Source organism: Sorex araneus, chromosome 4 (assembly GCF_027595985.1).
Source record: "Sorex araneus isolate mSorAra2 chromosome 4, mSorAra2.pri, whole genome shotgun sequence".
Classification (NCBI taxonomy): Eukaryota; Metazoa; Chordata; class Mammalia; order Eulipotyphla; family Soricidae; genus Sorex; species Sorex araneus.
This window is the reverse complement of record NC_073305.1, coordinates 65,807,351-65,823,646: the sequence shown is the minus strand read 5'-3', so window position 1 is coordinate 65,823,646 and position 16,296 is coordinate 65,807,351. Positions and strand designations below refer to the sequence as shown.

Here is a 16,296-nt window from a genome sequence, read left to right as displayed (position 1 = left end):
AGTTTTTAATCAGGGTATTTAATACGATACTTTGAAAATCTATGAACAGGGGCTGGAGCTTTAGCACAGCAGAGGGCGTTTGCCCTTCACACAGCCAAACCGGGTTCGATTCCCAGCATCCTATATGGTCCCTCAGAACTGCCAGGAGTAATTCTGAGTGCAGAGCCAGGAGTAACCCCTGAACATTGCTGGGTGTGACCCGAAATGCAAAAAAAAAAAATCTATGAATATATTTGCATATATTTTATATGTATTTTACCATGTTTTGAAGAAAACTGCTGCTGAATTTAGAATGCCCTTCAATTCTCAAATCCTTTTCTACACTAGGGTTACCTCTAGGGAATATTCTGATAGTGATCAAGAAAATTTTTATCATGTAGCTCTCCAAGACTAATCTCTAAGAAAACTTTTTTTGACAGAAATTATGGTTTTGTAATATAATTCAATTTTAAAAACTTTGCTTTTGAAGGAGGGCGTTTGAGTCATAGCCAGTTATGATCATGGGATATTTCTGGATCTGTGTTCAGGAGTAACCTCTGGCAAGGCTTGGGAGACTGTATGTGGTGCCAGCAATTTGTTTTGTTTTGGTTCTGGGACCGCACCCAGAAGTTTTCATCCTGACCTTGACCTCATGAACCAATCTTCATGGCTTAGGGGACCAGTGGGAGCTTTGTGGGTTCAGCCCAGGTAAGCTGAGTGCAATGCAACTGTCCTACCCACTGTACTATTATTCTGGCCCCATGTTTTTCCCTCTAAATAAAATGTTATATCAGATGTGAGCACTCAGGTATTTGTTCTCAGCAGTCAAAACTGAGAGCAGGGATACACCCTAGTGTATCAGTTGGTCAAATTCAGAAAATAATTTAAATGAATTATTGTAAAAGAGAAGGCAAAAGAAAGAGGAAAGACCCCCAGATTAAGAGAGGAGTCTCCTTAAGCAGGATTCAAGAAGAAGCAAAAACATTTTTACTTTTAATATTTTTTAACAAAGGGGAGAAGTGAGAACTTTTCATTTAGTTTAGAGTAAACTAAACTAAAACAGGATGAGAATGTTGAAATGATTATCTTCCAGTGTCTGGGCACTAGGTAGAGCCTAGGGTCTCTAGGTTATTTGGCAATACATAGGCCAACTCTTATAATATTCCATAAAAATAATTTCTTTTCTTAGGACCATGTTTCTAATCTCATCCTTCCTGGTCCTTTTTTGTCCCTCTAGTTCTTCACTTTTTAGAGGTCCCACTGCTGCAGGGAAATTGAGGAGAATAAACCAGCTGGTTAATTCCAGATATTTAGGTCACAGGTGGAGCCCTCTCAAAAAAGGATCTTCCATGGGTGCTTGGTAAAAATAAAAAATATGTTCAATTTAGGCTTCAACAGCATCTGTAACTTAGAGGGTTTTGAACAAGAGACATGTTTGTTTAAGGTATTTAAGAGGTATGGTCCAAATATGTTAATATAGTTAAGAAATGAAAAGACCCAAAGCTTTACTTTATGCTCTCTCCCCATCCTTGAAGTGAATAGTCTTCGTTTGGTTACTTGGTTGACAGGGTCAGACCCAGTAATTAAAAAGTATTTGTCTCCTTTTTTCATGTAGCTTATAGAGGGATACAAGGGATATAGGAATAACGTTTTAGAAGGGATAGAAAAAAGGGAAAGATATGAGAGAGAGAGAGAGAGAGAGAGAGAGAGAGAGAGAGAGAGAGAGAGAGAGAGAGAGAGAGAGGAGAGAGATTGGAGCTATCCTTGTCTTGTACAAATATCTGATGTAGCATTGGAGGTCCCTAAGCATTGTTGTGTATGGCCAAGGTAGCCCTTGAGTCCTGCTGGGGTGATCCTGGTTGTCCATGACCTTAACATTGAATCAACAACCTAATTGGTTGGGTATTGCCAGGATTGGCTCCCAGTATCCCTGAGCACTGCTTTGAAGCCCTCCCAAAATTAAAAAAAATAAGTATTTTTTTCTAAATATCATGTACAAAGCTATGTACTAAGGCTGTACTAAAATTATATTTAATTTAAAATAATCTGACCTCAGCGTTTAAGTCATAAAATTCAATCCAACAAATGCTTTCTTTGGAAATTATGGCTGTTCTACCTTTTTTTTTTTTTTTGCTTTTTGGGTCACACCTGGCAATGCACAGGGGTTAATCCTGGCTCTGCACTCAGGAATTACCCCTGGCGGTGCACAGGGGGCCATATGGGATGCTGGGAATCGAACCAAGGTTGGCTGCGTGCAAGGCAAACGCCCTACCCGCTGTGCTATCGCTACAGCCCCTGTTCTACCTTTTTAAAAAAGCAATGCAGAAGGAAAATGACCTGCTATTTCAAAGAAAAGCATATAACAGTAATTGGAACAGTTATTATGGAAAAGGCACTATATCAAGTAGCATATAGTGATAAGGACAAATGTGGTACATGAACTATCAACTACTATCATAGAAACCTGTTTTTATTTATTCACAGGTTGACAAAGAAAGGTGCACAAAATCTGTGTGAAGGTGATTGTTATTTTAGTGCTGGTATATTTTCCCTTGAAGCACTATGCAACTATAACAATGTTACATTTGTTTGGGGGAAATTGGAGCCATCCAAAGAAACACTCTGAACACTGTACTTGGGATATATTGGTTGTAGTAACTTCCAGTTATTGTTACTTGTGGTTCAATAACTGAACCCGGGGCCCCAACACACCACAGCCCATTATTTAAAATGTTGCTTCAGAAAACTATCACTAACAAGTTTGAAAATGTTCATCCATAGAAAATTATGTTCTTAGTAAACTATGCAATATGTACAATATCATAACATTCAATCTAATTATAACATTCAACTTATGCTGTGAGTTTCTCTTTAGTAATGGGTTAAGATAGGAAGATGTCTTAGAGAGCAGTGATAATTTCTGAGCAATGATATTATTAATATGGATTCCTAAAGATGATTTATGAGCACTAGTGATATCTAGTCTAGTCCAAGAAAAAACATTGGATAAAATACTCTCTGAATTAATATGAAGGAAAACTTCATAAAAAAATGTTTCTGTTTAATGATAGTCCAACCATTAGTAAGACAGGAGATAGAGACTGGATATTACATAATTTTTAAAATTCTTACTGCAGCCTTCTAAATTAGAAACAATTATTCCCATTTTACAGAAGATAAGGCAGGTTTTAAAGCAAATGTATCTTAACTATTAATTAGTAACTGGTATGATTACGATTTTAAATTTGTATAATTAGACTGTTTGCTCTCTTACCTTGGGATTATTCATTTATATTCATATTATATGTTTAATTTGTGTGTAGAGAACAAAGTCATAAAAACAAATCTGATCACGCCATCCCCATGAACTCAAGAATTTTGGGGAAGTGGAATGCTATATAAACTATAAACAATTGGCTTAAAGCTATAGAATGTGATATACTTTATTGAATTCAGCCTAGAAGATAGAGTAATTGGCCAATAATATGTTTGGATTTCCAAAGTCAAACAAATTTGTTTTGAGAGAAAAAGTACAACTATTTCAAGTTTTAACGTTTTGAAGTTACAGGGCCAGGTGCCATTTCCCCTTCTGCCAGTACAGAAAATGCATTATTCTTTGTGTCCCACATCCAAATCCTGATGGCAATGCTATTTCTAGATCATTAGAGAGTAAAAATGAACAAAACCCCAACAAAGCTAAAAACAAAATAGAGATTTATAGGCAACCAACTCAATGTTTTGTTTTGTTTTGTTTTTGGCAGAGAACATAAGAAACAGTCATAGTTTTATAATGTTTAGTGACTTCTTAGGCCAAGAATATTTCCTCCTTTGAGAGTATTAAATGACATTCAGTCTAACTCCCTGCTTCCCAGTGTTGGAGGTATGTCACTGTGTTTCCTGTGACCTGGACCAGTAAAGAATTCAAGTGCAGGTTTTCACCTTGGCAATCTTTGGCACTTTGGTAACTTGGTAATTTTGGCTGCATGGTTTCCATTATTCTTAATCATATATACATTGAACTTATGTATGTAAGTATAATGTATATAATTTTATCTAGTTTTTATAAGTATAGTGTATATAATGTATATATGTATATGTGTATATACATGTGTGTGTGCAGAATCTCACACAGCAGAGCCTGCAAGCTACCCATGGCATATTCAATATGCCAAAAACAGTAACAATAATGGGCCTCATTCCCCTGACCCTGAATGCAACAGGGACAAATGAGACATTACTGGTGCCTGCTCGAGCAAATCAATGAGCAACGGGATGACAGTAATACAGTGATACAGTGATACGTGTGTGTGTGTGTGTGTATATATATATACATATATACATACACATATATGCATATATATGATGTCCAGTAAATACTGAGATGAACACTAGAAAAATAAAAAGCAGCTACTCACCATCAACACAGGAAGGCCGGTTTCTTGTCGTTCCAGCTACTTTTCCAGGTAGACAGGAACATTTTACTGTTTGTGACCGCTCCTCAATGCGATTCTTATTACAGCATCTGTGTGCTGCTATCACTTCACATGTCCCTCCTTCTGGCAAGAGAGAAAGAATGGGGCACTGATTAGGAATAGCTCAGTACACACTCAGTCTTGTGAGAGGATATGTATAGAGATTGAATAAAGGGAGAGAAATTATAAAATAATTTGCTTAAAGCATCATTTTAAGGGATTTTCTTCTATTCCTCATATATAAAATCAGCAGATGTACGTATACAGGGTTATAGATGATGCACACATAATCTCCGAGAAGATTATAGGCACTGCACTTCAAAAGCAGCAGAAAGCTCCGGTGAACAGTTCTCAAGTAGTGACAATTCCAGCCATATGTACAAAGAGGCAGAGGAGGAAAGAATGCATGAAGCTAACACAAAATAAAGATTCTGCCTGATTTAAATGCATTATATTTTGGGAACTCATCCTGTGTTATCTTTGCATTTAGAATTTTCTGAGTTGCCATTAATAACTAGCAACCAACAATCCAGTGATACAGATAATGCAATGACAGAAAACCTGGCTAGAAATGAGCTCTTCCTCCTACTTACAACTCACTCTCAGGAGGTCGAATAGAAAATCTAGTTGGGAAATCATTTACCAAATTTAGATCTCACCCAGAAATGATACAAAGACTCCTTGGGAAAAAATAGGTGTGCAATTTAAATGATACCTCAAATCAGAAACCTAGGCATTTGATTTCACTGAAATGTTACTGGTTAGCCATGTGTTACCAGCATACACTGGTAACTTAATGTGTATGTCTCTAATAGGTTCTTGGAAGATCCCTTCTGGGCTTGTCAAAAAGTTGGGGAGCATTCAGGTGGATCTTTTCAGACTGCAGGATATCAACTAAGTTAGTGCTTTAGGGACACAAAAGATATTCCAACTGACTCCAAACTAGGAATGAATCACCCAATCTCAAGTTTTGGACTCTGGCAAAATGTTGACAAAAAATGGGTCTATTCCTCTTAGTGTATGTGTTGCAAGCCATAATGCCCAAAAGTAGAGAGAAAGTATGGGGAATATTGTCTGCCATGGAGGCAGGGGGCGGGTGGCAAAGGTGGGGGGCTATACCAGAGATATTGGTGGTTGGGAATGTGCACTGGTGGAGGGATGGGTGTTTGATCATTGTGTGATTGTAACCCAGACATGAAAGCTTGTAACTATCTCATGTTGATTCAATAAAATTTTTTAAAAATGGGTCTATAACATGTAAGATTGTTAGCACTTGTAGGAGTCAATAGGAATTCAAAAGCAAGCATTTGTAAAGTAACTAAATTGTGCCAAATTAGTAATAAACTGTGAGAGGCAGGGTTCAACCCATTCTAGGTGGGCAGTTAAGAAAAGCTTGGGGGGAAAGAGAGGAGGAAAACCTTAGGATACATTTCCATCTTGTCCTGTGAATAACAGTGCAGCCAGCGGTTTTCAAGGTAATAATAAGGGTATGGGTGATTTTGTTATTTGCATTCCTTATTTATTTGACAATATCTGAAGGCCATTATGGGAGGGGTACTACACACTAATGGATAGAGGCCAGAGATGCACCACAAAACAAAGGACAGCCCTGCAACAACAATTTACTGCCTCTAAATATCAATAGTGATAAGGTTGAGAAATCTTAGATTAACATGGAAGAGACACTCAAGAGTCTTGGACATAAGGTACACTAATTTGCTTCCCTCCTAATATTGTTCCTTCTCTCTTTATGTTTCTATGCCTCTCTGTCTCTCTCTTTCTCTCCTCTCTCTCATTATCTTTATTTTGAGGTCACACCCATCAGTGCTCAGGGCTAACTTTGAACCCTGCACTCAACAAGCACTGCTGTTGGGACACAGGGGGCCATATTGGTTTCTGAAGATGGATCCCAGGTCTGCTGCATGCAAGGAGAGCACCTAACCCAGTTTCATCTGTGAAACCCTTATTTCTTCTCTTTGAACCTTATACTTATCTTCATCTGACAATTGTAGCCATTCTCTATGATCCCAAGGGAACAATTGACTTGGTCAGAGTCAGTGTGGTTGTTTGTTCTATCACAACCTATCATCAACAACTGGTATAGGATCCCCACAGCATTTGGTGGTTTAGGGGAATGGGTCACACCACACGCTCAGGGCCACTCCTGAATCTTTGCTTGACACTGACTCCACCCAAAGCATTGTGGACCATGGGATCACTGTTGGCTGTGTGTAAGGCAAGTGTCTCAACTCCTGTACTATCTAGTTAGCCTTCTATAATTTTTTAAAAGTGGATTAGGAATACATGAATTAACAAAAATTCACACCTTAGAGCAAGTACCAAGTTCTGCTTAGACAGATGGAAGTAGAGATCCACTTATTTTTGAAGAATTACAAAATCTGCTTAAGTTATAAGTTCAAAGGTAGAACTTTAACAAGTGATGATTAAAATGAAAGAATTTTACTTATGTGAAAAGCTTGGGCATTTTTACAAACAAAACTTTTAATTATAGAATAGTTTCATAGTTACAGAAAATGTGTGAAGTTAGTATGAAGTTCTATATCTGTCAGATCCTTTCCCCCCTATTTTTAGTCTTCTAATAAAAACTTTTATCAATATAAAAGTTTTGGAAAATGGCTCATTTTATGGAAAATGAGCCATGTTGATATACTATTGTTATTCAAAGTCTATTATTTACTCAGAGTTTCATAACCTTTAGGTTTTAGTGGCCCATATCACTGTAGCACTGTCATCCCATTGCTCATTGATTGCTCGAGCGGGAACCAGTAATGTCTCCATTGTGAAACTTGTTATTGTTTTTGGCATATCGAGTATGCTATGGATAGTTTGCCAGGCTCTGTCATGCAGGCGAGATACTCTTGGTAGCTTGCCGGGCTCTCTGAGAAGGGCGGAGAATGTCAGTCCACTGCGTGCAAGTCAAACGCCCTATCCTTATAGACCCTGTGTTATAGACCCAGCCTAGGGGCCATATAAGGTTCCATATTACATTTATTTGTTGCTTTAGATTCCTCCTTCACTGTATCACTGTCATCCCGTGTTCATCGATTTACTCGAGCGGGCACCAGTAATGTCTCTATTACACTCAGCCCTGAGATTTTAGCAGCCTCTCCTTACTCATCTTTTGCAATGATTGGAGGCTTTTTCAGGGTCAGAAGAATGAGACCGATCGTTACTGTTTTTGGCATATTAAATATACCATGGGTAGCTTGCCAGGCTTGCTGTGCGTGTGGGATACTCTCGGTAGCTTGCTGGGCTCTCCGAGAGGTATGCATATATCTTTTACTATATTTAGGATATGAATACGCCAAGGGGAGTTTCCAAGGCTCTTCTGTGCCACGGGCAATAGACTCTTGGTAGCTTGTCAGGTTCTTCAAGAGGGAGAACAAGGCTATTATTCCGGGAGCTTGGTCTTATAGTCTCTGGATGTTGGCTGTTGGTGGGATTACACGGTGCCGGGGACAGTTTGGGGGTGTGGCTGCCAAGCTACTGGAAAATGGGGGATCTGGGTGGAGAAGGCCCAGTCCCAATCTGAGCAGGCTTGGAGATCTCAGTCCACGGGTTCCTCCTTAGGTCTCACAAATTCTTTTTTTTTTTAATTTTGGTGACCTTGTCAGTTTTGAGCAATGTTACTCATGTATTTGTAAAGTGTTCCTTAATTGGCATTAACCTGATTCTTTTCTATATTTAGGCTGACTTCATGTATTTGGGAAGGAAATCATGGAGGTAAAATGCTGTCATTACATGATATTAAGAATATACTGTCACCATAATTTAGCACTGCTAATGGTAACTGTGGTATTTTATCATGGTGGTGCATGTCATATTTTCTACTGCAAAGTTATTCTTCCTTCCACCAAATTTGGCCTGTCTCCATACTGTCCTCTGTGGAAGTAGGTGACTATGTGCCACTCATATTTGATAGGTGGCATGTTATGCCTCACCTTCTTGATAACTTCTAAAATTATTAGAAATTATTCTTTAAGGTAGAGTTGTTATTCTATCCTTTATTTAATTATTCAATGATTTATAAAATTTATACTCATAAATGTATATTTTATATTTTGTGCTAAAACCCCAAACTAGATTATTTTATTGTGAAAAATGTTCCAGGTTTGGCCATCATGTGCACTTGCATTTAATTTCCATTCTCTTTATTTCCATTTCTATTATTTTCAAAGTACATTTTACTGCCTTTCAAGATATTTCAGACTCATATTGTATATATCTTGCCACAGTTGTAGAAACAACCATTTCTCTAAGGAACCTGTACAGACATTCTAAATTACACTTTTAAGAAGATGTAATTAAGGTTTAAGATCTGAGAAAGAATAAAAAGGACGGGATATCCCACCTGATGGGAAAAACCTCAGCTCAAATCTATGTTGCAATTTGAGACAAATGGAGATTTTGATTTTGGAGGGGAATTTCCCAAGTGGTGCTTGCTGGGTCCACAGGCTAAAAGTGATTCTTAGCCAACAGGGCTGGTGGTTCAATGTGAGGACTTGGGGATGATATGCTGCCTGAATCCTGTAGTGCTATGGATTAGACCAGAGTACACCATATGCAAAACATTCACCTTAACTCCAGAACTATCTTTCTGCATTACAAATAGGATTTTTGGAGCCAAGGACTAAAGTGATCTGGATATTATTCCAAGATGAACATCTGGCTATTGTGTCCAGCAGGAATTCAAGAAGTCCAAAGTAGCTACAAGCAGAATAAAACAGATGATTACAAAATTATTAACAAAGGAAGGAAGTTTGAACTTGGATCATTGGAACAATGTTTCTCTCTTGGTTCACACTTATTTTGATGAGAGTTGACAGAATAACACATTATAGACCTTAAACCTGCAATCAGACTGCTTTAGCTTAGAATTTTCTCTTACAAGGCCTCTTAGTCAAGTCACTAATAGCTGGTTATATATTTCATGAAAATACCACTAATTTTAATGTTACCACTTGACTTTAATATATAACAAGAGAAACATTTTGATAGAAAACAGCACATGATATGTGAAAACTCCCAAGATATCCTGAACATCATTCTATTTATAGTCAAGTCAGCAGGTATAGTGATAGACATGTGGGAATTTCCAATTTACTGCACTGAGTTACATCATTTGAACTACTAGATGGCAACTAGAGACCCAAAGACAGCCCCTCACAGCACTGATAAAGATGCATCAAATTAATAGCTTCATGTCATCTCACTGATCACTGCCATTTGTTGAGCTCTTAATTAAACAACCATTGGATGCTGTACTTAACACTTCACCTACACTTTCATAAATCTTCCAGACAATACCATATACATTTTATAAGCTGTACAAGGTATTGTCTCAGATAAAAAAAAAACCAATTCTCAGAAAGTATAGAATTACTTTTCCAGAATCACTTCAGTTTGTTGGAATCCAGAACATTGCTCTTTCATTTCTACATCTTTTTAAACATATTCTTTTGTTGTTGCTTGTTGTTGTTGTTGTTTATTGTGAGGTTTATTTTTGGGGGGTGGGGATGTAGCAACACCCAGCCATGCTCAGAAGCTACATTCCTGACTCTCCGTGCTTAGGGATCACTCCTGGAATGCTCAGGAGACTATACGGAGCCCAAGCCAGGTCAACCATATGCAAGGCAAACACTTTACCTGCTGTACTATCTCTTTGGCTCTACACAGAAATTCTTGGTTGGCAAAAACTTCCAAAAGTAAGTCAGACATTTTGCTTAGGATGCTTAACAAGATTAAGTAGACAATCTTACTCCACTTCCCCAGTGTCTTTCTGATCTCATTTTGTAGGTGGAAGAAAATTAGTAGAGAGAATTAATTTTTCTACTTCTTCAGGGACACCAGTATCCTTATTTGAATATGTAAGACATGAAAACTCTTGGGAATTCCTTAAACCCAGGGAGATTCTGAACTAAATCAGAGGATCAGGCTCTGGCTCATTCTGTCAACTCCTCCACATCTTTCGTTGTAGTATTTTATCAGTAGTGTTTTAAACCACCTGATTTAAATCATACTTCTCTTGCCTACAATTCAAGAGTTTCCTTATGACCCACTACCTCAGAACTGCCTACAACATTCAAATAATATATAATTTATTATACTCATTGGCTATGATTCCCACTGGGACGCAGGAATCTCAAGGACAAAAGTTCTATTACTTTTTAAAAATTAAACATTGTCCTGTATATTATTGACATTTTTTAAAGTTTTTTTACTTAACTTTTAAAATACGTCAAGAAAAAACTGGACTGATGTTATTTACCTTTTCTATTAAGGATGCAAATTTAGAGTAGCTAAATAGCATGATCACATGAACTAATACTACTAATAGTATATAGACATTATCTATTGAATACTACCATGTGCTTGACATTATGATACATACTCTGATAGATAGATTACAAACCCTTATTTTATGCTTGCATAAGTCCAGCGAGGCTCATGAAAATTCCCAATAATCATCCCTGTTGTGTAGTAGAGTCAATCCAGATCAAGAGTAGTAAATACATACCAGTAAGATAGGCACTAAAATATTAGATCTTTGGCAGGTAAAGGCTCACTTACATCTGCAGTCCCTTGCTCAGAAGTTTTCAAATTATGTTTTGTGGGACTCTATGGTTTATCTGAGGGGGCTCAGTTCTTTCCACTGGAGGAAAGGAGAAAGTAACTTTAGTTATTGTATTTTTAATATTTGATATGCCAAAAACAGTAACCACAAGTCTCACAATGGAGATGCTACTGGTGCCCATTCGAGCAAATCAATGAAAAACGGGGTAACAGTGACAGTGACTAATAATTCTGTAACACTGCACTGTCACTGTCATGGACTAGAGGACAGGAGCGATAGCACAGCGGGTAGGGTGTTTGCCTTGCACTTGGTTGACCCAGGTTTGATTCCTTCGTTCCTTTCAGAGAGCCCAGCAAGCTGCCGAGAGTATCCTGCCCGCACAGCAGAGCCTGGGAAGCTACCTGTGGCATATTTGATATGCCCAAAACAGTAACTACAAGTCTCACAATGGAGATGTTACTGGTGCCTGCTCGATCAAATTGATGAACAAAGGGATGACAATGATACAGTGCTATTTTACCTAGTAAATAACTGGCAAGATCCAGAATACAACCCAGATCCACTGACATCCATGTTCTGTGATCTTTCTCTAGCCCTACCCTGGCACACCTGCTGTCCTTTATCTGAACATGAGGGAGGAATTAATGACTGGACATTGACAAGTGCTCTGTTTTCTTTTTTTTTTTTTTTTTATTAAATTTATTTATTTTTAATTAGAGAATCACCGTGAGGGTACAGTTACAGATTTATACACTTTTGTGCTTATAATTCCCTCATACAAAGTTTGGAACCCATCCCTTCACCAGTGCCCATTCTCCACCACCCGTAAACCCAGTGTCCCTCCCACCCTCCCCAATCCCATCTCCCCCCCACCCCACCCTGCCACTGTGGCAAGGCATTCCCTTCTGTTTTCTCTCTCTAATTAGCTGTTGTGGTTTGCAATAAAGGTGTTGAGTGGCCGCTGTGTTCAGTCTCTAGCCCTCATTCAGCCTGCAACTCCCTTCCCCCACATGGCCTTCGACTACAATGTAGTTGGTGATCGCTTCTCTGAGTTGACCTTTCCCCGGAACGTGAGGCCAGCCTCGAAGCCATGGAGTCAACCTCCTGGTACTTATTTCTACAGTTCTTGAGTGTTAGTCTCCCACTCTGTTATTCTATATACCATAGATGAGTGCAATCTTTCTATGTCTGTCTCTCTCTTTCTGACTCATTTCACTCAGCATGAAACTTTTCATGCCCATCCACTTGACTACAAAATTCTTGACCTCCTTTTTTCTAACAGCTGCATAGTATTCCATTGTATAGATGTACCAAAGTTTCCTCAACCAGTCATCCGTTCTGGGGCATTCGGGTTTTTTCCAGATTCTGGCTATTGTAAACAGTGCTGCGATGAACATACATGTGCAGATGTTGTTTCGATTGTACTTTTTTGCCTCTCTGGGATATATTCCCAGCAGTGGTATTGCTGGGTCAAATGGGAATTCAATATCTAATTTTTTGAGAGTCGTCCAAATTGTTTTCCAGAAGGGCTGAACCAGTCGGCATTCCCACCAGCAGTGAAGAAGGGTCCCTTTCTCCCCACATCCTCTCCAACAGCGGTTGCTTTTGTTCTTTTGGATGTGTGCTAGTCTCTGTGGTGTGAGGTGGTATCTCAAAGTTGTTTTGATCTGCATCTCTCTGATGATTAGTGATGCAGAGCACTTTTTCATGTGCCTTTTGGCCATTCGTATTTCTTCCTTGGTAAAGTTTCTGTTCATTTCTTCGCCCCATTTTTTGATGGGGTTGGATGTTTTCTTCTTGTAGAGTTCAACCAGTGCTTTATATACCATTGATATCAACCCCTTATCTGATGGGTATTGTGTAAATATCCTTTCCCATTCTGTGGATAGTCTTTGTATTCTGGTCACTGTATCTCTTGCGGTGCAGAAGCTTTTTAGTTTAATGTAGTCCCATTTGTTGATCTCTGTTTTTACTAGATTGCTTAGTTCCGTGTCACCTTTGAAGATACCTTTATCTTCAATATCGTGGAGGGTTTCGCCGACCTTGTCTTCAATGTACCTTATGGTTTGTGGTCTAATGTTGAGGTCTTTAATCCATTTTGATCTGACTTTTGTGCATGGTGTCAGGTCAAGGTCTAAACCCATTTTTTTGCATGTGGTTGTCCAGTTGTGCCAGCACCATTTGTTAAAGAGGCTTTCCTTGCTCCACTTCACATCTCTTGCTCCCTTATCAAAGATTAGATGGTCATACATTTGGGGTTGTGTGTAGGGATATTCCACCCTGTTCCATTGGTCTACGGCTCTGCCTTTGTTCCAGTACCATGCTGTTTTAATTGTTACTGCTTTGTAGTAAAGTTTGAGGTTGGGGATGGTGATGCCTCCCATCATCTTTTTCCCAAGAATTGTTTTAGCTATCCTTGGACGTTTGTTATTCCATATGAATTTTAGGATTGCTTGATCCATTTCTTTGAAGAATGTCATGGGTATACTTATAGGGATCGCATTGAATCTGTATAATGCTTTAGGGAGTATTGCCATTTTGACAACATTGATTCTCCCTATCCACGAGCAGGGTATATGTTTCCATTTCCTCATGTCCTCTTTGATTTCATGGAGTAGCGTTATGTAGTTTTCTTTGTAAAGGTCTTTTACTTCCTTGCTTACTTCCTTGGTTAAGCTGATTCCGAGGTACCTGATTTTCTGGGGCACGATTGTGAATGGGATTGCTTTTTTCATGTCCCTTTCCTCTGCCTCATTGTTTGCATATATGAAGGCCATGGATTTTTGGGTATTGATTTTGTAGCCTGCAACTTTACTGTATAAGTCTATTGTTTCTAAGAGTTTCTTAGTAGAGGTTTTAGGCTTCTCTAGATATAGTATCATGTCGTCTGCAAATAGTGAGAGTTTGATTTCTTCCCTTCCTATCTGGATGCCCTTAATCTCTTTTTCTTGTCTAATAGCTATCGCAAGTACTTCCAGTACTATATTGAAGAGGAGTGGTGAGAGTGGGCATCCTTGTCTTGTGCCTGATCTCAGAGGAAAGGCCCTTAGTTTTTCCCCGTTGAGGATAATGCTTGCCGTAGGCTTGTGATAGATGGCTTCGACTATCTTGAGGAAAGTTCCTCCAAACCCCATTTTGGCAAGGGTTTTCATCATGAAAGGATGTTGGATCTTGTCAAATGCTTTCTCTGCATCTATTGATATGATCATATGGTTTTTATCTTTACTTTTGTTGATATGCTGGATTATGTTGATTGATTTCCGAATGTTAAACCATCCTTGCATCCCTGGGATGAATCCCACTTGGTCGTGATGTATGATCTTTTTGATGAGTTGTTGGATCCTATTTGCTAGTATTTTGTTGAGGATCTTCGCATCGGTGTTCATCAGGGAAATTGGTCTGTAATTTTCTTTCTTAGTGGTGTCTTTGTTTGCTTTTGGTATTAGGGAGATATGTGCTTCATAGAAACTGTTTGGGAGAGTTCCTGTTTTTTCAATTTCCTGGAAAAGTTTGAGGAAAACAGGCAATAGGTCTTCTTTAAATGTTTGGAAGAATTCGCCAGTGAAACCATCTGGGCCTGGGCTTTTGTTTTTGGGGAGGTTTTTGATTACCGTTTCAATTTCCTTAACATTGATGGGTCTATTCAGGTATTCCAGGTCTTCTTTCTTCAGTGTTGGGAGATTATAGGAATCAAGGAATCCATCCATTTCTTTTAGGTTCTCCTTTTTTGTGGCGTAAAGACTTTCAAAGTAGTCTCTAATGATCTTTTGAATCTCACTGGTTTCTGTTATGATGTCCCCCTTTTCATTTCTGATTCGATTTATTAGAGTTTTCTCTCTTTCTTTCTTTGTGAGACTTGCTAGCGGTTTATCAATCTTATTTATTTTCTCAAAGAACCAACTCTTTGTTTCATTGATCTTTCGGATTGTTTTTTTGGTTTCGATGTCATTAATTTCTGCTCTAATTTTTATTATTTCTTTCCTTCGGTCTGGTTTGGGGTCCTTTCTCTGGTCCTTTTCTAGGGTCTTGAGTCGTGAAGTCAAGCTATCTATGTGGATCCTTTCTTCCTTCCTGAGGAATGCTTGGAGAGCTATAAATTTTCCCCTTAACACGGCTTTAGCTGCGTCCCATAGGTTTTGGTAGCTCGTGTCTTCATTCTCATTTGTTTCTAAGTATCTTTTGATTTCTTCCTTGATTTCCTTCTTGACCCACTCATTGTTCAACATGGAATTGTTTAATTTCCAGGTGTTTGATTTGATTTTCCGTATTTGTGGGTGGTTAGCTTCTATCTTCAGCGCATCGTGGTCTGAAAAGATGGTTGATACAATTTCTATTTTTCCGATTCTATTGAGGTATGTTCTGGGGCCCAGTACATGGTCTATTTTTGAAAATGTTCCATGTGCACTGGAAAAGAATGTCTATTCTTTCTTTTTGGGGTGTAAGGCCCTGTATAGGTCTATTAGGCCTCTCTCTTCAATTTCTTCATTCAGAGTCAGTGTTTCCTTGTTGAGTTTTGTTCTTGTGGATCTATCTAGAGGTGATAAGGCCATATTGAAGTCTCCGACTACAATTGTGCTGTTAGTGATGTCCTCTTTGAAGTCTGTTAGGAGTCGTTTTAAATATTTAGCCGGTCGTTTGTTAGGAGCATATACGTTTAAGAGTGTGATTTCTTCCTGTTGTACATATCCCTTGATAAACAGAAAATGACCTTCGCTGTCCCTTTTGATCTTTTTCATCCTGAAATCTATGTTGTCGGATACCAGGATGGCCACTCCAGCTTTTTTAAGGGGGTTGTTTGCTTGGAGGATTGTTTTCCATCCTTTGACTTTGAGTCTATGTTTACTCTGTTTGTTCAGGTGTGTTTCTTGCAGGCAACAGAATGTTGGGTTTAATTTCCGGATCCATTTAGCCACTCTGTGTCTTTTGATAGGTGCATTTAGGCCATTGACATTGAGAGAGATTATTGTGATGTGGTTTTGTGTCATCTTTCTGTGGGATTTGTTGTTCTTCTGGGGCTCCTCCTTGTCTTACAGTAGCCCCTTTAGACCTTCTTTCAAGATTGGTTTTGAGTCTATGAAGTTCCTGAGCTGTTGTTTATCCGAGAAATAGTGTATAGTTCCTTCGAGTTTGAGTGAGAGTTTAGCTGGATAAAGTATTCTTGGTGAGGCATTCATTTCGTTGAGTTTTTTCACTATGTCCCACCATTGTCTTCGGGCTCGGAGGGTTTCTTCTGACAGATCGGCCGTAAAT

General features: G+C 38.7%; 1 protein-coding gene across 4 annotated transcripts in view; it reads right to left on the bottom strand.

Annotated features, from left to right (window-relative positions):
• TAFA1 (TAFA chemokine like family member 1) overlaps nt 1-16,296 on the bottom strand; it is a 568,014-nt gene that overhangs the window by 102,450 nt on the left and 449,268 nt on the right. For 2 of the 4 annotated variants that reach the window (XM_055134731.1, XM_055134732.1), the window contains one exon: nt 4,395-4,532. In XM_055134731.1, the coding sequence (XP_054990706.1) occupies nt 4,395-4,532 (138 nt within the window). Of the gene's footprint in view, nt 1-4,394; nt 4,536-16,296 lie in introns of all 4 variants that reach the window. The other 2 variants (XM_055134730.1, XM_004612785.2) reach the window with 1 other exon arrangement.